This window comes from Rattus rattus, chromosome X (assembly GCF_011064425.1).
Source record: "Rattus rattus isolate New Zealand chromosome X, Rrattus_CSIRO_v1, whole genome shotgun sequence".
Lineage (NCBI taxonomy): Eukaryota > Metazoa > Chordata > Mammalia > Rodentia > Muridae > Rattus > Rattus rattus.
In genome coordinates, this window is record NC_046172.1 from 2,813,556 (window position 1) to 2,836,888 (window position 23,333).

Genomic DNA, 23,333 nt, shown 5'->3' on the forward strand with positions numbered 1-23,333 from the left:
TACTGAAAGGTGAAAAAAAGAAAGAAAAAGAAAGGTGAGGCTAAGCAAGCAACGGAGAGCAAGCGAGTAGCACTCCTCCATGGCCTCTGCATCAGCATGTGCCCTCTTTGAATTCCTGCCCTGACTTCTTTCAATGAACTGTGATATGGAAATGTAACCCAAAGGAACCCTTTCCTTTTCAACTTTCTTTTGGTCACAGTGTTTCAACATAACAATGATAACCCTAAGAAAGTGAGCACCCTTAGTTGCAGGACAGCCCAATACATACTATAGCATGCAAACTCCTCTTAGGCAGGTGCAGTTTGTGCTGGAACCTTTCAGTGGATGAAACAATGATATGGAACATTGATATGGATCAATGCCATATGATCTGGCAGGCCCTATGACATTGGGCAAAGGATGGATACAGATTTTTTTCTCTTGAGTGATGAAGACCTTGGGTGTTTGGGAGCAGCAGTGACTTTTCGTGATAGTAGACTGCAATAGGAATCTAGTGGAGGAAAGTGAAATAGCCTCGACACTTGACAGATGTGAGGGAAACAGTAACCAGATTGTGGTAATTGTTAAATGGCACTGGTTAACTGTAGAAAAATCGGATATAACCACCAACTCAAGGCAAAATATGAAAGTCAGAGGAAGTCCCTGGCTCTTTTTAAAGAAACTTTAAGGTGTAGTTACAGAACGAATGGAAGGGAGGACCAGGCTCAGAATTTAACTTTAAGTATGGTAGAACTTCAGAGAAGGGTGGTCTAGCTCTCTGCCACACCATGTTCAACCCTAACAGGACAGGAGTGGTATTCTAAGGCCTGAGACAAGGATACATGCATGGGTACATGCAATGAAACATCCTGACCTTACAGGCCCACCTGAACCCATTGTACCAGCAGAAGCAGTTTACTCACCCTTACTACATAGACAGCTTCCCTTTGTTTGGGAAAATGCAGAATGCCTTAAGAGAACTAGGTACTTTATAAGTTAATGCCGGGGGCTGTAGAGATGGCTCAGTGGTTAAGAGCACTGACTGCTCTTGTAGAGGTCCTGAGTTCAATTCCCAGCAACCACATGGTGGCTCACACCATCTGTAATGGGATCACATGCTATCTTCTGGTGTGTCTGAAGACAGCTACAGTGCACTCATATACATAAAATAAATAAGCCAATGCCTACCCTGCTCAGGATATACTCCAAATTACTACCCTGGAAAGCTGACCAATAACTAGATCCTGTACACAGTACGTCCTCCAGACCCAGAGACACCCTAATGTTCATATCCGTGACTGATCACAGTGAGATTAAGAGCTAGGAGAAGTTCAAATAGAAGTTTATGGGGTTGGGGATTTAGCTCAGTGGTAGAGCGCTTGCCTAGCAAGCGCAAGGCCCTGGGTTCAGTCCCCAGCTCGAAAAAAAAAAAAAAAAAGAAGAAGTTTCTGAGATGGCATCTCCATGCCCCTACCAAAGCAGTAAATCAGGGCTGAATGTATAGCTCAGCGGCAGAACACTTGCCTAATATGCATAGAGCTCTAGGTTTAAACCCTGGCACTGGGGGCAAAAAATCAGAACAAAACAACAGTAAATTGAAAGCATTCTGGGGGAGATGGTAGAAAATGAGGCAACTCAGAAATACCTAGAGAGGATTCAGGGGCACTTCTCTCATCATATCTCTATTGAACTAACCAGTTGTGTCTCTGAGGAGACAGAGACACTGCAAATGTCACCAACTACTATTTCTGCTTGCAGCAATCGTGTTGGACATGTTATTATTACAGATCAATAAGGTATGAGATATGGCATGGAGCCATCAATTTGGCAAATGTACTTCTTCAATTCTGATTAGAAGAGAGAACCAAAAGCAGATCATGTGGCGTGGACAATATCTGTCAATGGTTTTTTCCTATACAGCACTCTGCTGTTTCTTTCAACCTACATTATAATATAGTTCAGAGGAACCTGGAGCATCTGGACATCCCAAAGAATATTACACTGGACCAGTACATCATGTAGATTATACAAGATGAATAAGAGATGGTTAGCATATTGCCTTGATAAGACACATGTGATCTGATGTGGGGATGGTAGCACAGCACTCAGAAGCCTAAGGCAAGAGGATCATGATTTTGAAGCCAGCTTAGGCAACCTAGTGAGTTCTAGGCTGTTCTAGGGTACATATTAAGAGAATGTCTCTCAAACATCAAAAGACTCATGAGCTTGAGTGAGCAGTAGAGAATCCATTCAAAGACACAGGGACATACCATATTAGTAATATTTCAGGGATCCAGTGACCAAAACCATGCCAGACCAACATTTACAAAGAGTAGAGCAGAGTTTTGAATTTCAGGCCTTTTACTGTAAAGAGAGCCACCAGGCAGGCTTCTTTCAAACTCTGGAAGCATCATATTCTACACCAGGACCCAAGTTTCAAGTGATATGTAAAGTTATGATATGAGTATGGATTAGTGTATAGGGGCTCTGTGGCAGATCTAAGATGTAGTGCAATATTGGACCTGCCAAGTCTTCTGATACAAAAGGTGTCAGAAATGGAGACAGATGCATAGTGGAGCCTATGAGAAGCCTAAGTATGAGAGTCTTAGGGTTCTGGAGCTAGGCTATACCATCTTCAGTAGGGGCTTAGATACCTTTATGGTTGTTGTATTTGAGATATGGTCTTACTATGTAGCTCCAACTCTTTTGGAACTTGCTATGTAGCCCATGCTGGCATCACACTAGCAATCCCTTTACCTTAGTCTCCTGAGCTGGGGGTTACAGGCAAGTGCCACTATGCCTGGCTCAATTTTATGCCATCTGAGAAACAAATTCCACTGTAGTATTTCTCTCTGATAGAGACAGAATGTTTGACCACAGGATACCAAGTGACTGTGAACCCAGAACAGCTCATTATGAGCTGAGTCAGGCCACACCCGCCAAATAAAGTCAGATATTTATGAGCAATATTGAATGGTCTGTATGGTTGTTTAGGAGCCAGGAAGGAAAATGACAAAAAGATCATGACAAGGAGGTCTGGGACACAGACTGTGGGTGAACATATGGAAGTGGGCAAAAGGGAAGGATTCAGATCTTTTTACTGCGTGCTAACACCCACCAGGCTTCATCCACCATGGAAGTGGTGCTAGGCAACCAAGTAGATAGGATGAGTCAGCCAGATGATGTCAGCCAGCCTCTGAGCCACCCCAGTGCTAGCAGATGGGCGCACAAATGAAATGCCAATAGCAGCAGAGATAAAAGTTATGTGTGGAGTCAACTTTCCAGTCTTCCAGCAAGAAAGATCAACATTGAATCTTTGATATGACACCATACTTCAAGACTAAGCAGCCACTTGGGCAAGCTGACTGCATTGGGCTTTTTCTACTCTATAAAATATGGTGATCTGTTTTGACTAGAAATTTCCACGTGTGGTTTGCCTTTTTATTTTCTAAGACTAGCAAGCATCACTGTCCAAGGGTTTAAAACTATACTTGATCCCCAACAGGTTGGGATCCCATATAACATTGCAGCAAACCAAAGGACACATGTCATAACAAAGTACAGGAAGGCAAAGTAAAGATGTTACTATGAAATCAACCAGTGAGGTTCCATACCACACCACCCAGAGGCTGTTGGCCTGAGAGAATGAAGCCATAGTTATGACCTCATTTTGGAGTTGACACCATGCAAGAATGGACATTACCGTCCTAAAAGCAGTGGAAACCCTCAGTCCATGACTATTGTGTGTGTTATTCTCATAGTAGGTAGAGTACATGAGTCTGGGAAGTCAGAGGTCATACTGGGAACGGCCCAGCTTACCATCAATCCCAGTTATCCACTCTTAGAATCTGTGCTTCCTGTTCCCTCAGTATTCTGCAAGTTTAGAGGTCCTGGTTCTCCAAGGGGCAACCCTGCTACCAGGGACACAGAAGGAATCTCATTAAACTCTAAACTATGATCACCACCTGTGCACTTCAGGTTTCTTTTGATAACTAAAGAGAAGTCACTAGCAGAAGAATGTAACATTGATAGCTAGGAAGTAGAAGGCAGGGCTGTTGGTATACAGTGAGGGCAGAAGTGGGCACATTTGGCACCCAGACCACCCACTTTGGCATCTGTTGGAACTCTTTGTTCAGCTTTCATGGTAAGTAGACAAGAAGCAGCCAGAGTGTGAGTCAGGTGTGGGGACACAGGCTCAGGGATCTCTCAAAGATGAAGGAATGGCTCACCCACCAAGTAAGCCACTGAGACCAACAGAGGTGCTAGCTGAAGGTGAAGGGTCTGTTTCCAGGGAAATCTATCTAAGAAAAGAAGCCACAATAAGAAACACAGATTATATAACTCACAATATACATATTTACATAACTCATGCTATATATACACACACATATATATTATATAAGACCCATATGTTTTATGTCAAACAGGATTCAGATGTGCCTTATATAATATATATCACATAAAAGATATATCATACATGTATCTAGGTTGTATAACAGAATATACATAAGGATCCATATACAAGTGAAATTAAAGTTTCAGCTGGGCATAGTCCTGCACATTGGTAATTCATCACTTGGGAGACAGAAATAGGAAGATCATGAGTTTGAAGCTAGCCTGAGTTACATAGCAAGGCCCTCTCTCAAAAATTAGTTTTGGTAAATAATTACCCTTATTATATGCAATATAATTTTGTATGTCTTGTTCCACTTTATTCTATTTTGTGAAGAAAATCCTATACTTGTAGGTATATTATAGAGTATAAAGTCATTATATAACACATGCAATATGTAGTTCATGTTGTATATAATATATTATACATCATATATTATATATTATTGGAATAATAGTCTTATATCAAATAACTGCTTACTATGTAAAACATACTCTGTTTTCTGTTTTCATTTATCATGCTTCATGAAGAAAGTGGCATGCTGGTCATGGGCAATAGTTGGCCCACAGATTGAAATACACAGGAGCAACTTATCTCTAAAAGAAAAGAAAGATGGAGTCCATGCCTTTAAATCCCAGGTCTTATGAGGTAGGGGCTGCAGAATTATAAGTTTAAGGCCAGCCTGGTGCGCATAGTAAGACTGTGTCTTAAACATTAAAAATTTAAATCCTCTCATCTTAAAGGATGCAACGTTAAAGCACAGAGGCTCAGGATGAAAGAAGAGTGAAGACTGGAGAGATGGCATCAGGCTATACATACATATACATTTATTTCAAAATTGTCAAATTCCTCCTTTATTCCAACCTGAAGTCCTCAAGGCTTGCATGGTTCTGAAGGTCTGCAAGTTTATGCAGGGCTCTGTTCCCAAATTGAGCCTGGTATACTTAGGCTCTCCTTCTGTCCACGCCACCTAGCAGATGCTAAATGAATATTGGCCAAATTGTCTAGAAGAAAAAGACTGAAGGAGCTGTTGCAAAAAAATGGGGGCTTTGAGGATGCTGAAGGAGAGGGAGAATAACCTTTTGCTGAGTTCAATAAGTACTCAATAAATGTTTTCTGGAGATTAAATAAAAAGAAGGTATTGAATTGCCATTATAGAAAGGGGAATGGTTATCAGTATTCAGTTGAGAAACAGGGGGAGGGGCAATTAAATAACCTGTTTATAGGGTTGGAGCAGAGAAGGAATGTCTATCAATATGTAGTACAGGCCTCAATAATGTTTGTTGACTTCAATAAAGCAAATGGAGCCCAGACGACAGTGCCCTGGGGAACACCTTGTAGTAAAGGAATTCTGAACTTTGTTCAATATATATTTTAAAGGTTGCTAGAGGAAAGGTGAAGAAGCCTACTGTAATGATAAGAATGTGGTTACTTGAACAGAATACAGCAAGAGATTAATAAGTACTTTCTGGATTAACGGATAAGGGGAAGAACCATTAGGGAGGTAGCTACAAAGTGTGTGTGTGTGTGTGTGTGTGTGTGTGTGTGTGTGTGTGTGTGTTTGTGTAGGAAGGATCTAGTCAAAATATTGGGGGAAGGGCTAGAGAGATGGCTCAGTGTTTAATAGTAATGACTGCTCTTCCAGAGGTCCTGAGTTCAATTCCCAACAACCACATGGTGGCTTACAACCATCTGTAATGGGATCTGATGCCTTCTTTTTGTTTAAAGTTTTATTTATTATATATAAGTACACTGTAGCTGTTTTCTGACCCGCCAGAAGAGGTGTCAGATCTCATTACAGACAGTTGTGAGCCACCATATGGTTGCTGGGATTTGAACTCAGGACCTCTGGAAGAGCAGTAGTCAGTGCTCTTAACCACTGAGCCATCTCTCCAGCCTCTGATGCCTTCTTCTTGTGTGTCCAAAGACAGGTAGAGTGTACTTATATACATTAAATAAATAAATCTTAAAAAATAATGGGGAGAAATTGGACTTCAGGGGGGTATGTTCTTCAAAGTATACAGTATGTGCATATTAAATTCTTATGGGGATAAGTAGAAAAAGTTACAGTAAATTCAGCTAGTGGTAGGATTAGAAGAAAGGGAAGCTGAGGGAAGGTTCTTCCCAGGATAGAGAAGTGCTTAATAAATGCATCTCACATTCTGTCACACACAAAGTATGCAACAAATATCTGTAGAATGGATTAAAGGGCTTAAATAGAATGGATGGCTCGGTAGGGGCTTCTGAGGGAGGGGTGACCAAGCCAGTAAGCAGATAGTACCCAGTAAGTTTTGACTGAAATAGATCTCTTGAATGTAAGCTCTTAAGGCAATGGCAAGGACTTCCAAAGCCCTGGAAAGAGGAGACTGAGGGTGACTCATACAGTTGATGCTCAGTAAGTGTTGACTGGCTTAAATAGACTAACTGTTTTTGGTATTGACAAGGTTGGGAAGAGAGGATCCTTAGGGGTTACTAAAGGGAATGGGAAGGGTAACTTATCTACTGGGTTCTGGGTTAATGGAGCAACGCCTTTAGAGGGCAGGCTTTCATGGCAGGGGCAGGTTCTCCTAGGGGTAGTGAAAGGAGATGTACTTCCAATAAACAGATACTGCATAGGTGCTGGCTGCATCCACTGCAGGAAACTGTATCTGAGGAGCATGCACAAACACACAAGATCTCCATAAATGCTCATGGAGGAAAGGGTCTTTGGAGGAAGGTCATCAGACTGGAGTACAGAGTGGACGAGAAATTAGAGTTCACTAAATTAGTTACAAATGACACTTGATGAGGAAGGCTAGGAATTATTTGATAAATGCTCCCTTGGAGGAAAAGCCCCAAATGGAAAGGGGAAGGGAATGCAGAAACTTGATCTAGTCAAACACAGCTCTCCTTTAATGCAAGGAAGATTTTTGTGGAGAAGACCTAGACCAGGTGTTCTGTAAATGCTCTAAGGAAGGATGAAAAGAAAAGGCCTTTGGCAACAGTGACCCAAATGGTGCCCACAGCAACTGCTAGATGTTTGAGTATTGGATTAACTCTTGTCACAGCCCTTTGTGGAGAGGTCTTTGGTTGGGTCATGCAAAAGGTGCTCAGTATATGGTGATGGAAGCACCTGAAGGAAAAGCAATGGATAAAGGTTTGGGACTGGGATGGATATATATATATATATATATATATATATATATATATATATATATATATATTTGACACTCAACAGATGCTTGCTGAATGGGAAGAACCTTAGAACCTTTATACCAAAGGAAAGAATCTTTAGACAAGGTTCACATTTTAGGGAACTAATTAATATTGAATGGATCCACCAAAGACCTTTGAAAAAGTGTCTGGACAACAGGAGATTCAGGAAGCACTCAATAAATGTCTTCTAGAGTCATAGGAAAAGGTCACTGAGGAGAGACTGGTAAAATGAGTCACACACAGAAAGCTTGAAAATCCTCACAGAATTCATGTTTGGAAAATGATTCATTTGAGGCAGGTTTAGGAATGGTACATGTCAAGCATTTAATGCCTCTTAAATCCTTCGGAGCACGCACCTGGACTTGGAATACATAGAACGCATTCAGTCAAGGTTCATAGGATCCATTAGTCAGAGCTTGTGATGAGAAACTGGGGTGGAATACACAACAGGCACACTCAATCACTGCTTACAGACAAGTTTGAAAGGTCTTTGAGGAGGGCTCTGTGGTGGGAAATACAGTATCAATTGGATACAAGTCCACAAGATCCATTAGAGAGAAGGCCCAAGGGCAAGGAGTGAGGGTAACAGGGCGTGAATCAGACTCAAAACATGCTCAAGGAAGTCATTAAAGCCAAAGACCTCCAGGGAAGGGCTCTGCAGTAAGGTATAATGCAGGTGCTGAATAAATGCTTACAAAACTCATTAGGGACGAGGCCTTCTAGGCAAGAGTTGGACAGAGGAGGTAGGGCCCATTTGGCCCTTGAAAGGTTTCTGCATATATCGAAGCCAAAAGCTTTAAGGAATGAGTATTAAGAAGAGGTATAGGCAACAGATAATTGCTCCTTGTACCCATTTTAGTTTTGGGGGAGGTAAAAGCGGGGCTTAAAGGAAGAACTGAGCACAAATCATTAAAAGGAAGGAAGGAATTGGGTGAGGGGCCAGATATCAGGCACACAAGTGGCACTCGATAATTGCTCATTCACTGTAGAAACATCTGGGGACCCAGGCCCTCGAGGAGGCGCAATAGCGGCTTACCAGTCGGTGTGCGGCTCGTCGATGACCAGCAGCACCCTGGCGGCGGCGCCCCCGCGGCCTGCGCCCCCAGAGCCCCCGCCCACCTGCTCACTGACGGTGGCGGCTGCAGCTGCTGTGGTCTGGTTGACCGCGTTAGACAGTGAGGAGAAGAAGCCACCGCCCCGAGGACCCGGGACTAGGGGCTGCTGGAGAGGCCACTGGAGCAGCTGTGGAGGCCCTCTCGGCAGAGGCAGCAGCAGATCCGGGAGTGGCCCCAGGGCTGGCGGCTGAGGGCGGCGGCGGAGGTGGTTGCGGGCGCTGCAGGTCTGTCATATACCCATTCGGCAGATTGGCCATGAAGTTGCTGTCCGACAGGCGGCGCCGCAGGTAGTTCATGGTGGCAGCTTGGGGCAGGGGATCCAAGGGGCAGTGGGTCGGTGGGCCGCGGGGGCGGAGCGCGAGAGGCTCAGGAGCACGGCGGCGCTCTCTGGCACGACGCGACTCCTCTGCTGCCCGCTGCAGACTGAGGCAGCGCTGAGGCTCTGCCGCCGCAGAGCGTATGGTCGCGCCTGCACCCCCCTATCTTGCACCTCTTGTGGTGCGGCCCGACTGGACTCACCGCTGCACGGACGCGACCAAGGAGGTGAGGTAGGGGAGTTTGGGGAGGGCTGGAGAGTGACGTCAGCCCGCCTTTGGTGCTGGGGAGGTGGTGGTGCGCGCCGGCAGCGGGGGCGAAGGCTCTGTCCGCGGTACTAAATCCGACAGTGCGCACGCGCCGCGCCGCGCTGCATCCTCTTCCCCTCCCCCTCTGATGGGGGAGGGAATGCGCAATTTGGGGAGTGGGAGTGGGGGTTCTTGTCCGTAGGGTCTGGACCCGTAGTAAGGCTCCTACCCTGTTTTTCAGCCTCCTCCTAAATCCTCAGGCTAACTTGCATTGTTACCCTTCCCAGATACTTGTGTTTCCAGTGTTGATTTTCACCTCTGAAGGCATTTTGGGGTTGAGGGTCGGGATAGAAGCATACTCGGAGGGGAACATAAAACTAGAAATTCTCCTTACTGCAGTGTTCCTGGCGAGATGTCTTCTACGACAACACTGTCAGGCAAAGAAAAGAGCACGGGGTAGCGTAAACATCACCAGACAGGCGGAGGTGGACACTTGGGTAGTGAGAGCCTGAAGGAACACATGGAATAACACAAATAGAAAAACAAGGAAAGACACAGGGTATATGTACATCACAGAACACACGGGCATCCAGGTATATATGTAGATGTACAAGCCCAGGGTAACACACATGAGCATATTGAGCAATGCACGTTCAGGCAACACATTGACACACACCCAGAGAATCTCACACAAGTACACACATCTGGAAAAAACACATGCTCTCAGATGAGCAAGGAAACTCTGGGTATGCAATGCAGAAGCATTTCCTGCAGCACTAACTCTGATGTGTATTCAGCCTCTTCCACATGCACATATTCAGTCTACATGCCCTCATTCCTCTGCTCTGAACGTAGCCAAAGTCCAGTGTCATCAGTGTTCATAGATGTCTCCCTCCGTGTATAAGAACTTTGCAGACAGGAGGCCAGTTAATACATATATATGAAAGAATAATGTAATTTTGGTGGTCTGAATAAGAAGGTTCATATATTTGAATGCTTAGTCACAAGGGAGTGGCACTGTTGAGAATGATTAAAAGGATTAGGATATGTGACCTTGTCGGAGGAAGCATGTCTATGGGGTGGGCTTTGGGGGTTCAAAAACCCACACCAAGCCCAGAGTCTGTCTGTCTGTCTGTCTGTCTGTGTTGCCTGTGGATCAGCATGCAGCTCTCAGCTATGTCTCCAGCATCAAGCCAGTGTCTGCCACCATGTTCTCCATCATGGTGCTAAGTGACTCATCTCTGAAACTGTAAGAAAGCCCCCAATTAAATGTTTTTTTGAAATGAGAATTGCCTTGGTGATGGTACCTCTTCACAGCAATAGAACATTGACTAAAACAGTAATACATGCAGTAGTAGGATGTAGAAGTCATTATGTCAACTTGTAAGATTCTGGCTATAACAAAATTACAAATCCATAGTTATTTGTTTATATGTACCTTGGCTTATTCAACAATCTGATGGATAGATAATATAATTTCTACTTTGCAAATGAGGGAATCCATGAACTTCAAATCATCTCCAAAGAGTCATATTTGCTGTGATTGGTGTATGTGGTAGGAAGATGAAACAGCTAGTGCTAGTGTATTCACAACAAAGTGGAGTGGGATAGTACCAGAATGATTGGGTACATCATTGACTCCAATGAGCAATGATAGTAGACCAGTGGCAGGAGATACACAAGAATATCTGGAGTTTCTTGCCTGAAAGATTTTAGAATCACCTACTTAGTCATTTCTTTTTAAATCAGATCTTGCTATGCACCCTAGGTTAGCCAGGTCTCAGCCTCTACAGTAATGAGATTCTTGGTGTGTATTACCAACTCTGGCCATTTGCTCATTTCTTATTTATGAAATCAATGGTTTGTTAAACATATCAATAATAATGTGGGATCTAGAGTAACATAGCTGGGTTCAAGACCAGCCTCCACAATATGGTTGGGAAAGTGAGTTAATCTCTGAGTGTTTTTTTTTTTATCTCTAAAACTAGGAAGGAGAAGCATAACCTCTGTGCTTTTGCAAGTGCTGTAGCCCCATCAGAAACCATGCCTCCACTTAACTTTTTTGCATCCCCTTCCCCCTAGGTTTCTACAGTTCCTAAATTCAGGATTGCCAAGCCATCCTTATAATCCCTCCTCCATCCTAGTGAGCTTCAGTCTTAGTAGAATTAGCCTTTGGTTGCCTAATCCTTTTTTCTTTGCAAGATGCCCTTTGGCAATTCAAATAAGGAACTTCCTGAATATGGGTATTTTCTAATGTTTTAAAATATGTAACTATATTGCTGATTTAAGACAAAAAGCATGGCCTTTGGTGACCTCTTTGGTGACAGAAGCAGTTGCAGGTCTTCAGACTGTTTTGGCTCCTCTGGGCCTGAATCAGGGCTCAGAACAACTCCCTTGACTGTGGCTCTTCCTGGGATACATTTAGACTTCTAGTACTTTTAGCTTCCTAGTGCCATTATTTTTTCTAGGTGGCTTAGTTTCTAGAAATTAACTTTTGCAGATTGTCTTTTAAAGGAAGCTCCCCACTCTCCTTCTGGAGTCTTTATTTTTTAAAGATGTATTTATTCTATATAAGTACACTGTAGCCATCTTCAGACACACCAGAAGAGGGCATCAGATCTTGTTACAGATGGTTGTGAGCCACCATGTGGTTGCTGGGAATTGAACTCAGGACCTCTGGAAGAGCAGTCAGTGCTCTTAAACACTGAGCCATCTCTCCAGCCCCTCCTTCTGGAGTCTTAACTCTTCAAGGAGAGAGCTCAATCTCCACACCAACTTGTACAGCAGGAATAGGTATACAGAAGTGTCTAAGAATCACTTCTTTGAATATTGGTGAACAATTACTTAAATACACATCTCTGACACAAGTTCAAGCCAGGATTGTGCCTACAACACATACCTCCCAATTCCACTTTAGTGTGAGTGAACACACACCCCTTATGGTTTTGTTATAAACTCATATATCACACACATCCAATACAGTCCTAATTCTTGCCCAGCTCTGAAAGTCTACATTACAGAGATGTGTACCTCACAATGTATACTTACACAGTCAAGCTTCTACTTTCTTCCAAGCAAGTATCTCTTACACCCTGTAGTAGCAACTAAAAACCCTCACTTTGACTCAGTCTTCCCAAGATGACTAAATCCTCATTGACTTGTCTCCATGTCTATCGATTGAGTGGGACATATTACATGTTCTGACAAGACTGGTTCTCACAAATCTCCTACTGAAACACTCCTACACAGAAGGGTCCCTTTCACCCACTGTACAAAGTTGCAAACTCTGCTCCTAATAATTAATATGCATCGCTATGTGCAGTGCTTCAAAAATATCCAGCTCATTACTGTTGTGTGCTAATTTCGTACTTTGTAAAATGGGGATAATATCGACCCTCTTGAATTCATTGTGTATTAAATGGATTCACACTATGGAAAGACTTAAGGCATTATTGGGCTTTCAGTAAATTGCTTTCTAAGTGTTAGCTATTACCCTGATTATGATGAGTCCTTTGTGATTCCATCATGAAGGAGCTCAGCATTCAGTGAATGGAAAAAGGAATGAGCAAATTCTAAGAACACTGGTGTCTGGGTTTGTTCCCTTTACTGTGGAGACATAGGCAGCTGATTCCTTCCTTGTGTCTCCATTTTCAGCACTATTGTTAGTATACAGTAGGTGTTAAACATTGAATACATGTTTGAACAAAAGGAATGCCTATTTGAGTCTGGCTCATCTGGCCTTGATGTTCTCACCTTCTACCAGTCCTCCCCCAGCCCAGATGCTCAGACTTATCTCTAGCATACAGTAGACTTTAAAGTGTTAAATGAACAAATACAAAAAGGTGCATCTGGGTTTGTTTTGGGGGTTCCTCCAGGCCAATGCTAACTCTAGCCTCTCTTTACCCTTGCCCTAGCTGAGACTGCATTATAATCACCTCCTCAGTTCCCTTAACCCCCCAGCTATTTGTTGTTGGTAATTGTGGTGTTGGACTTAAGGCTGTTTTTCAGTGGGTGGGTGCAGGTGCTTTCTCAGCTGGGTGCCAACTTCCGGGTCACATCCCACCCAATCATCATCACTAGCAGATCTGCCCTGAGATGTTCCGTAAGTGGGTGGAAACCCAGAAACTTTCATTAAAGTAAGAGAGAAACCAAATATAATAATCGGGTCAATCTGTCTAAGGTGAGTAGCCAATGGCAAACCTCACTTTGTTGCCCTCCTGTCTAGTCCCACTTCTTTATATTCGTGGCAAAGACAGGCTGGGTTTGGATACTTACTTTCAGGCTTTCCAGGCTACAAACACAATACAACAGAATAAGTCACAATGGGCCATTGCTATGTTGCTCTAAAAAATTCTACTGCCCACTTTTAGGAATGGGGGCAGGCTCCCCTCTTCTTCTTTAAGGAATCTTAGAAAGAATCTAGAAAGGCTGGTTTATTGAGGTTTAGAAGGTCAGGGGGTCAGAATGGAGGCAAGGGATTTTAGGGTTTCTTCTCTTCTGGATCTCTGCAGGAAGGCACATGTAGACATGGCCGTTTCTCTTCCACCACCAGCTTCTGCCCCTGTAGCACCTCACACAGTGGCCGTGGGATCCCCCAGAAGGTAACATTCTTCTCACCCTGACCTTCAACCATGGAAACTGTAGGCCTGGGGTGTTGGGAAAGCAATGGAGGAGAAAAGCTCAGGTAAGGCAAAAATGTATTGAAAAAACTTTGTTTTTTTAATCTCAAACTCAATGATATCCCTGCCTCAGCTTCCCAAATGTGGGAATTATAGGCAAGTCTCATCAATTTTTTTTGTGGTATTAGAGACAAAACCTAGGACTTTGTACTTGCTAGGCAAATGTTCCTCCATGCTCCCATAGCATAGCATTCTGTTTATTTGTTTGCTTTTTAGGTTCTACTGACCCTTTCCCTCTTTTACCCAGGCTAACCTTGAACTCATTCTGTAATCTAGAAAAGTCTTAAACATGGTCCTTTTGGCTCCAGCCTTTTAAGCAGTTAGGATTATAGGTTTGTACCATTACACCTGAATTAACATCTCACTGTGCATTTAACTCTATGTCTAACTGTGATATTGGGTCATTTCTGATAAAGAAATAGGAAAGATGATCCCCTGTGCCTCAGTTTCCCCTAATCTACAAAATGGCAATAAGAGGAATATTTTTACCTCTAAACCCTTTTTCTTTCCTCATACTCATGTTAAATGCCTATCTCAAGCCACTACTCCTCTCTTCTTCCTTTTCCTTTCTCTTTTCTTTGTCCCTCCTTACTTTACACAAATAGAACCTTATATCCAGGAAGGTTTTTGCTAGTAAGATTTCTCCTTGTAGGCAAGCTCACTATTCATTTTCACCCAGACTCTCTCAATTGGTCTTTTACCACACAGCCTCTAACTATGTGGGAAACTTAGGAAATTAAAAACTCGTTCCTAACTTCAGGAACCAGTCTGATCCCCCACATCTGGAAAATCCTATCCCAGTGATAGGCCATTTAACAGCTGGAAAAAGACCATTTAACCTTATTTATGTGGTGTAAGAAGGGATGGGTAACTTAACCCTTTCTAACTCCTGGGCCACTGTGGTGTTCAGTAAACACTGAAGGTGGCTAATCAGCTCTGTCCAGAACCTGCTCACTATCTGGATGTCAGGAAGGCTTCTCCAGAAAGGCCTAATCAGTTTTCTAGGTCCAGAGGGTAGTGCAAGTCTCACTGCCACTCACCTGTCATTTTTATATGCATTTTATCACAACTCACCTGGGTACCTTCTACCCATAGATTTGGGTTCTTTTTTAGTGAGTGTTGCTAGAAAGGCCTTGGAGTACTTCAAGGTAGTGAAATGTGGAGTGGATAAATGGAGGGCATGGATGACTGAGTAACTCAAAAGTATGCTAAGAGGTCAGTGAGAAGGCCACATGAAGGATTGTGTGCATGGGAGTCCAGCTAGGTGGCTGCATTAGAAAGTGGGGCTGTGAAGTCTTCCCTAATTGCTTCTCCTCTTTCTTTTCTTTCTCTCCTCTTCTCTAAGCTAGGAGACGGCACTGGCAAGGTAGGCACTTTTGATCCAGGGGCTAAGCTCCAGTTCAGTATAACCAATTCCCCTCACATCCTTCAGCATCATGACCCCCTCCTAGAAACACAATGTTCCCCAACTCACGAGTACTTGGGGAGCAAAGGTGTGCAGAGTCGCTGACGGACACGGGTGGGGTTGGGTCCACATGGTGGTGTGCACAGACCCCAGGTACTCCACTGTGACCATGAACCTTTCACTGCAATGGCAATGGGTAGTAGAATGTCATATAGTCAAAACTGGAGGTCTCAATGAGAAAAGGAGACTGAAGGGGCATAGGGTACCCAGCATAGCTACTACATGGTTGTCCACCCTCACTGTGCTGCCTGTGGGTCACTCACAGACACAGTTATGGATGTCATAGCAGTGTCGAATATCTTGAGTTTCCAGTACATGGCTGCCCATCAAATTTCTTGGCCACCACAGCTCCTTGAACGTGACTGCTGGCCTGGGATTTCATCACAGCTGATGGACTTCATTCTCACACGGCTGCAGTGACTCCATTTTCCCCAGGCCTCCCACTCTCCATTTACTGTAGAGGCAAGGAGTAAGAGGGTTTGTAGCCAGTAAAGAGCTTCAGGGGAAGGAATGAAGAAGGCTTTGGGAGGGAGTGGGAGTGAACAGATGTAGGGATGAAGGCAGAGAGGTGAACCAGGGTATGGGGGCAGGAAGAGGAGAATCATGCAGGAACAAGGTTTTGGCAGCAATAAGTGGGCAGCAGTGATGGGCAGGGGGCTTAGGCATGGGCATGGTGCCTCTTGACTTGCTAACCAGGGCAAGGCATGGCTGTGTTACAGACGTGTTTCCGAGTGGCATCACCAGCACAAAAGGGGCCCCCATGACGGGGTACAGGGTGATCACATGTCCGTCGTTCTAGGGTCTGGCCCAGGCCACAAGTCACCGGGCAGGGGCTTGAAGGGCCCCATGGTCCCCAGCCACCAGCCACTGTTGGAGTAGGAAAGAAAGTTAAAATAAAGCCACTGTAATCATGCATACTCCCTAGTTTCCTTCCATGTCACCTCTAGACATTGAGGCAAATTGTCTGCAGATGATAGGCTTCTCATCACATGGTACAAGAAATTCCATTCCCTCAAATGGCACACCATCTTTGCCAGAAATCCAAAGCCCCACTAGCTACATGCCAATGGCCTCATCCCTGCATACCTGGGCAAGGTGGTAGGCCACTACAGCCCCGATGCTCATAGGCTGTTCCTGAGCAGGGCTTCCCAGGGGGTTGGTGTGAAGGTGCTGGTGCAGAACATGAGCGGCTTCGTGTCTCCTTAGGTTCTTGAGCTCCGCCAAGGCATGATCCTGAGCAGGGGTTCCAGGGGCCCCAGGATGCCCAGGCCCCATGTGCTGTGGTCAGAGTGGAAGGATGAGCTCTGGTCAAGCATGCATAAAAGTCTTTTCTCCCTGGCTGTAGCCCAACATTCTAGATATCCCTTCTATGTCCTTACTCACTGGGGCAGATCTTCTGAGTGTCACAGGCCTGTGATTGCTGGGCCTCTCCTGGGCAATAGCCCCCACACTTAGGAGAAGGATTATCACATAGTCGTTGACGGGTCTGGGTTCCTTTGGAGCAGGTGACAGAGCAAGGCCCCCAGGGTCCCCACTCAGACCAGCCACCCATCTCTGTGGAAGAAAAACGAGAAGGAAGTGGGGATGGCAACCTTCCTTTCATGTATGTCCCACATCATCTTATCCTGTCCTATGTCTTTTCCTTATACCTGGCCTAGTAGTACTGCTCATCTGGACTATGGTAGCCTTCATACTCTTCCCTCTACTCCACATTTGGCCTGCCCTCTTCCCAAATTCAGTCAAAGCGAATTTCTCCCCATTCCATAAACCAAACCATTCAGACTAAAGCCAATGTCTTCACTTTTGAAAATCCTCCTTCAGCAATCTTAGCCTCCTCCATTCTCCTTAAAGCCATACAAGGTCTGTCCTCAGGGCCTCTATACTGATTCTTCTGGAGCGGGGGGCTATGTCCATGTCCACATTGCTCATCTTCCTTACCTGGACAGCATAGCTGATCCTCACAGGCCTGTAGCTGCCATTCAAGAGTTCCAGGAGCCGCCTTCTCAGAGCACTGTCCACCCCTGCCCACACAGCGCCTGTGTCGCAGCTGGGACCCCTCAGAGCATGTAACTGAGCAGGGCTCCCATGAGGACCATGCTGACCATTGTGGGGACCTGTGAAGGGGAGCCCATGTTCTATCCTGGTATGAAGTGACAGGATACATCATTGAGAGCCGACTTACCACTTAGGGATGGTGGGTGATTGAACATGAAGAAGTAAATATACAGGAAATATATGATAAATTTCATTTTGCTTCATAGCAAGGGCCCTGGAAACCCCCCAGGGTCAAAGCCAGAAGATGTACAGTAAGCAAATTTAAGGACTAAAAAACCCAGAACTTCTGCCAGGAACTCAATAGGTCACTACCCTGTAGAGTACCAGGCAGAGAGGAAAGTACTTAGTAAACAGAAGCTCAGAAGTTCCTTCAGAAACATCCTAGCAATACACTTTGCTTCTGCACAGGACTGACTGGGTTTGCATGCTAATATGGGTATGTACATGCCAGTGCTAAAGAGACATGAACTGTTAGCATGATAAATGGTCCAGAGCTGCTCTCCAAGATCTTCAAACCCATCATCTTTACAATGCTATCTGGAATATATAGTAAGCAGTCATAAAATATATCTATAGTATAGTAAGGCTCAACATATGTAAACTGGAAGTCATAATTAGGAGATTCATGGTGCTTTCAGAGATCAAATTGCTACAAAAGAATTGCACAATCATCAGAATTAAAGATTTGGCATTGCCCTCAGAATTTCCCTAAAGTCCTCCATTTCTATGATGCTTTTATATATGATAAGCACTCAAATATGATCTGTTGTAAGTTAGGAGAATGAAGCCACCATTAAAAATATCTAAGTTGCACTCCACCCACAATGTTTACAGGAAGCCCTGACTTTTAAAGCACTTTTAAATCAGGGTTAATTTTGTCTCTCCTAAGGGACGTTTCACAGTGTCTGGATTCAGTTATTTAAAAAAAAATCTCTCATACAATACAGCCTAACTGTAGTTTTCCTTCTCTTCATTCCTCCCAGTACCCCTCACCATAACCTCCTTTCTTCCACAGATCCATTCCTCCTCTTCCCCTTCAGAAAAACGTAGGCCTTTCAGGGATAGCAACCAAACATGGCATAAGAAGATGTAATTAAGACTAGGCACAAATCCTTATATCAAGGCTAGATGAAGCAACCCAGGAGGAGGAAAAGTGTCCCAAGCACAAAGACACCCCTACTCCCACTATTAATCGGTGCAGAGAGTTATTAAAAACATTTAGGGAAAGGTCAGGTATGTTATAAACTACTAAACAGTGCACAGCTAAGAGCTCATACCCCCAACAAAGAGCTCCAAGCAACAGTGCCAAGATTTTTAAACCCTGAGCTATGGTTATCAGGAGGGCTTGTGGGGGGAGGGGCACTCTTAGAAGCTCCAGGGCAAAGAGTATAGTTCTATGTTATAGGGCTCAGCCCAGGTTCCTCCAAACCTGCATGACTGACAGAGGCCCCCATCATGTTCCTGGAAGGCATAGGCAGCGTTGAGACAGCAATCTTCCACCCTGATGTCTCTTCCAAGTAGGCCTTTGCACCTGCCAGAGGGCTCCTCATACTGGGTGAAGCAGAGCACAGGGTCTGAGCCTTCAGAGGAGAGGAATAGGCAATCAGGAGTGTGGTCGGCCTGGACATCCCTGGGAGGACATGTGGGCCGTTATCCACTTACCTGTGGTTGGCAGGATAAGCAATAGGAGCAGGAGCCACTGAGGGGCTTGCATTCCAACGGGCATTGTGAACACTATGTTTCTGCACTCCTCACAGAGAAGAGGCTTTGGTTTTGTCTGGGCTGACCTGCTCTGGAAAGAGGAACCCAGGGCAGGAGGAACTGGGAGGGTATGGCCCCTTAACTCTGACCTCTTCCTTGAGCACTCTACCTCCTCTTTTCTTCCCTCTCCATTTCCTGAGTCACCCTTGATCCTGCTTGGTCACTCAGTCTTTGTCACCTAATACTCCACGCCACCCAGAAATCTTAGTTTTCAGTCAATGCTTTGGAGACAAATTCTCACTAAAGGGCACTGGAGCCTGAAAGTCTGAAGCAATAACCACCTAGGTGTGTGTCAACTTTGGCTTGGCAAGTCACTTTAAATTCTCAGCTTTGGTTTTCCTTTTTTTTTTTTTTTTTTGAGATAAGGTTTTTGCAACATATTAGCCATACCTGAAATTTGCTTTGTACACCAGGCTGACCTTGAACAGGCAAGTAACACGTTGGGTGACTCATATAATCTTGACTATAGTGGTCAATTTCATGGGGCTTCTGAAGAAGGGTGAAATGAAGGAAGCCCTTGTCAGTCTGTCAAGGAGAAGGCATCAGGGCAGCTACTTTAACTACCATTTTGAAAGCCTAACCCTTTCCTAAAAGTGAGGTTCCTGTGGTCAGCATGTATGTGTGGGAGGTCAATACAAGGGAAGTGAAAAAGGGAAGTGGCATTGTGTGGGAAGCGATTCAGAATAGGGGAGGGTTCAGGCATACACATTGCCTAGGGTGTGTGGGGGTGCATCTGAAGAAACCCTTAGAGTCTACAGGGATAGAGAAAAGACAAAGAGCTGGGCCATAGTCTATTAGAGTACCTAGGGCAGATAATAATCTCTTCTGAGCCTGTTTCCTTTATTGTAAAATGTGCCCACAAGCAGGACCCTGAAAGGTAATAGTCTATAGTCTTAGCTGCTTTGGAGGTTGAAACAAGCAGAAAGAAAGTTCAAGGCTACAGTGTGAGTTCAAGGCTAACCTGGCTGATTTTGTGGGATTCTGTCTGAAAAATAAAATTTAAAAAGGGGCAGGGTAGAGGTGAGAATGCTCAGTTAAGGTGCTTGCTGCAAAACTTGTTGACCTGGGTTTAATTCCTAGGGCTCACATGGATAAAGGAGAGAACTGAGTTCCTCAAGTTGTCCTCTGACATGTGCACTGTGGCTCATATGTGCAGTGCCTCAATTAATAAATGTAATAAAAACTTTTAAAGGTTAGAGGTGTAGCTCAGTTGGTAGAGTGATAGCATAGCATTGACGAAACCCTTGGTTTGTTCCTTAGCACCATTTAAATTAGCAACTTGGGCGGGGGAGTGTAGAGGCAAGAGGATCAGAAATTCAAGGCTATCTTTGACTACACAGCCTGGCTGTGTTTAGTAAACTGGTTTGTTCAACAGTTATTGAGCACCTACTGAGTGTTCTCAGCATTACATGGATCTCTAACGAGACAGAAAAAAAATCACTGCCTCTGAAGGACTTACCCTACAAGGGGAAACTAGCAGTAAAAATTTTTCACAAAGGTCTCCTGTGACCCCTCTTGGGTGCCAATACTCTCTAGCCTTAGGACACACAAGAATCACTAAGAGGGCTTCTTGATCCAACTGCATATTGTTGGATCCTACCTGTTTCTCATTCAGCAGGTGTGGTTAACAAATTAACAGATGTCTAACAAATTCCCAGGAGACAGTGATATTGTTTGGAAGAATGTTTTGAGAACCACTATTTTGGTCCCTGGTCCCCTTTTAGTTTTTTTGGTGGGTCATATCTAGAAAATTTACAGTGCCTTATTTGTTAGTGTGTTAGTGACTGATCCATCTTCAGCCCATTTTCCCCAAAGAAAATCTGAGCTCCACAGACCCACTTTTAATTTTTTTAAAACAAGCCTCAATGAGCGAAACTGTAGAATCTGCTGTAAAAACAGCACCTTTGTGCCCTGGGGATGTAGTTTAGTGGTAGACTGTCTACCTAGTATGAGCTGGACCTTGGGTTTGATTCCTAGGGTCACAAAAATAAAGAAATAAATAAAAACAACACTCTTGATAATCCACAAAAATGAGCTTAAGAAAGGTGACACTTGTTCTCTTGCAGTCACAGATGAGCACCAGTCTACAAATTGAATTAAGATAAAATAAGTTGATCAGAATTAAAATAGAAGTCCCTCAATAATCTGCACTTGATTTGGGTAGGGGTGATAAAATTTGTTACTATTATCCTGTTATTATTAAAACAATATTATTCTGTTAATATCCACCACAGAAGTACCTTGTTCTCTGAGAGTATATTTGTCTCTGTATGCATTGAACAAAGGAATCTTGTTAAGATTCCGTGACTATAGCTGTGAGTGCTATTATCTTGTAAAAAACTAGACTGCAATTCTTTCTGAATGCATTATTCAATCACCTTTTGCCTCACTAATGTTAGAATTGATATTTCTTTTGTTCCTACACAGCATATATCCTCATAGCCCCTGTGGATGAAGGGTATCAACAGTTTTTTCTAAGGTACTCAAATGACTTCAGATTCCTTATTTAAACAAAGAATGAGAGTCTGGTTTTATTTATTATTGCCTGATAGAACTTACTTATCTGTTCTGTCAGTTTCCCTGAGTATCAACCCAACAAAGGAAGTCTTTTTTTTTTTTAAATTAAAAAACGGGAAGGGAGGTGAGATAGGGTCTTGCTATTTAGCTCAGGTTGGCCTTGAACTCATGGCTACCCTCTTGAATACCTGGGGTTACAGGCTTGAGACAGACAGACAGACAAAGACAGACAGACAGACAGACACACGCACATACACACATACACAGACACGCTTCAATACAACTGTTGTTTTAAAATAAGGTCTTTCTGTGTAGCCCAAGTCTCACAGCTAGCAACTCTGCTGCCTCAGAATCCTGAGTATTGAGAAGGGCAGAAACTTTTGTTCATTTTGTTAGCTATGAGGTGTTTAGGACAACAAACAGGCAAGAGATAACAGAAGACAAACAATAAACATCTGCTCAATCAATATATGGAAGTGCTAAGAGGATATTTAAAAAAGTGGGCATCACTTTGCAGCATCTATTTCAAGTGCTAGGACCAGATAAAGCTATCTAGAGACAATGCATGAAGAAGGAGTTCTGGATAAAGGCCAGCATTTCAAGTTTTGGAGAATTGGAGACTAACTCAGGAGACTCAGCTGGAGAGGCTTGTGGAGAAAGAGAAGAGAGGAGGTCCTGGCACATCCATTCTGTGATCTCTGAGTCATGGCTTCATTTAATTTCAATCACATTCTCATGTCATATATGCATGTATATTACCTATATACAGAGTTCTAGTCTTCTATAGTCTCTACTATAGCCTCTCAGGAACAGGCTCACATACTTGTTAAAAATTACATTTATTTATTTACTCTGTGTGTGTGTGTGTGTGTGTGTGTGTGTGTGTGTGTGTGTGTATGTGTGTGCGTGTAAGAAAACACTTGTGTAAGAAAACAAGTTTGTAGGAGTGGGTTCTTTCCTCCAATCATTTGAGTCCCAGGGACTAGACTCAGGTTGTCAGGTTTGCCAGTAAGTGCCTTTACCCGCAGAGCCATCTTGCTGGTCTCTTTTTATTTTACTATGTCTTTTGAGGGTGGCTTCTCTCCTTTCAACATGTAGGTTCTGGCGATGGCAAACAGGTTTCCATGTTTATGTGGCTTGTTCACTTAACTGCTGAGTCATCTCAACTGACCTACATGTGACTTTGTGTTCATTTTTTAAGATAACAGGGTTATGTAGCACACATTGCCCCTGAATTTATTATCTAGCCAAAGATGACCTTCAACTCCTAATACTCTTGCTTCTACCTCCCCTGTGCTAGGATTACAGGCATGCACAACCACATTTGGCTATATACATAGTTACATGTGCTTGATTATATAACAATGGCTCAGTCACCATCATTCGCTCAGACTATCATTGTCTCTGCCATGGATCCCCAGCTTCATTAGTCTACCAACAGTCATAGTCAAACACAGACATACAGTCACAGTCAGACACACACACACATACACACGGTTACTATCAACAGTACTTTTTCTCACTAGGTCTGTTTTACCACAAGTTGTACAGTCTCACCATCATAGAACTATTTCCTTTGGCCTAACATTTTCTTACATGTAGTCACTAATG

The 23,333-nt window shown here is 43.8% G+C and overlaps 2 protein-coding genes across 2 annotated transcripts in view; both read right to left on the bottom strand.

Moving 5' to 3' along the window:
* Syn1 (synapsin I) overlaps window positions 1-9,193 on the bottom strand; it is a 54,846-nt gene extending 45,653 nt beyond the window's left edge. Inside the window, 2 exon segments of the mRNA XM_032890499.1 lie at window positions 8,604-8,765; window positions 8,767-9,193. Of these exon segments, the coding sequence (XP_032746390.1) occupies window positions 8,604-8,765; window positions 8,767-8,978 (374 nt within the window). The 5' untranslated portion in view covers window positions 8,979-9,193.
* A 4,470-nt stretch (window positions 9,194-13,663) lies between these two features.
* Window positions 13,664-21,312, bottom strand: Cfp (complement factor properdin). The gene is given in 11 exon segments (XM_032890508.1): window positions 13,664-13,891; window positions 15,399-15,510; window positions 15,653-15,693; window positions 15,695-15,726; window positions 15,728-15,843; window positions 16,083-16,256; window positions 16,476-16,667; window positions 16,773-16,943; window positions 17,328-17,503; window positions 18,874-19,024; window positions 19,107-21,312. Coding segments are annotated over 11 exon segments (1,395 nt in total). The 5' UTR covers window positions 19,171-21,312; the 3' UTR covers window positions 13,664-13,725.
* Window positions 21,313-23,333: the final 2,021 nt, after the last annotated feature.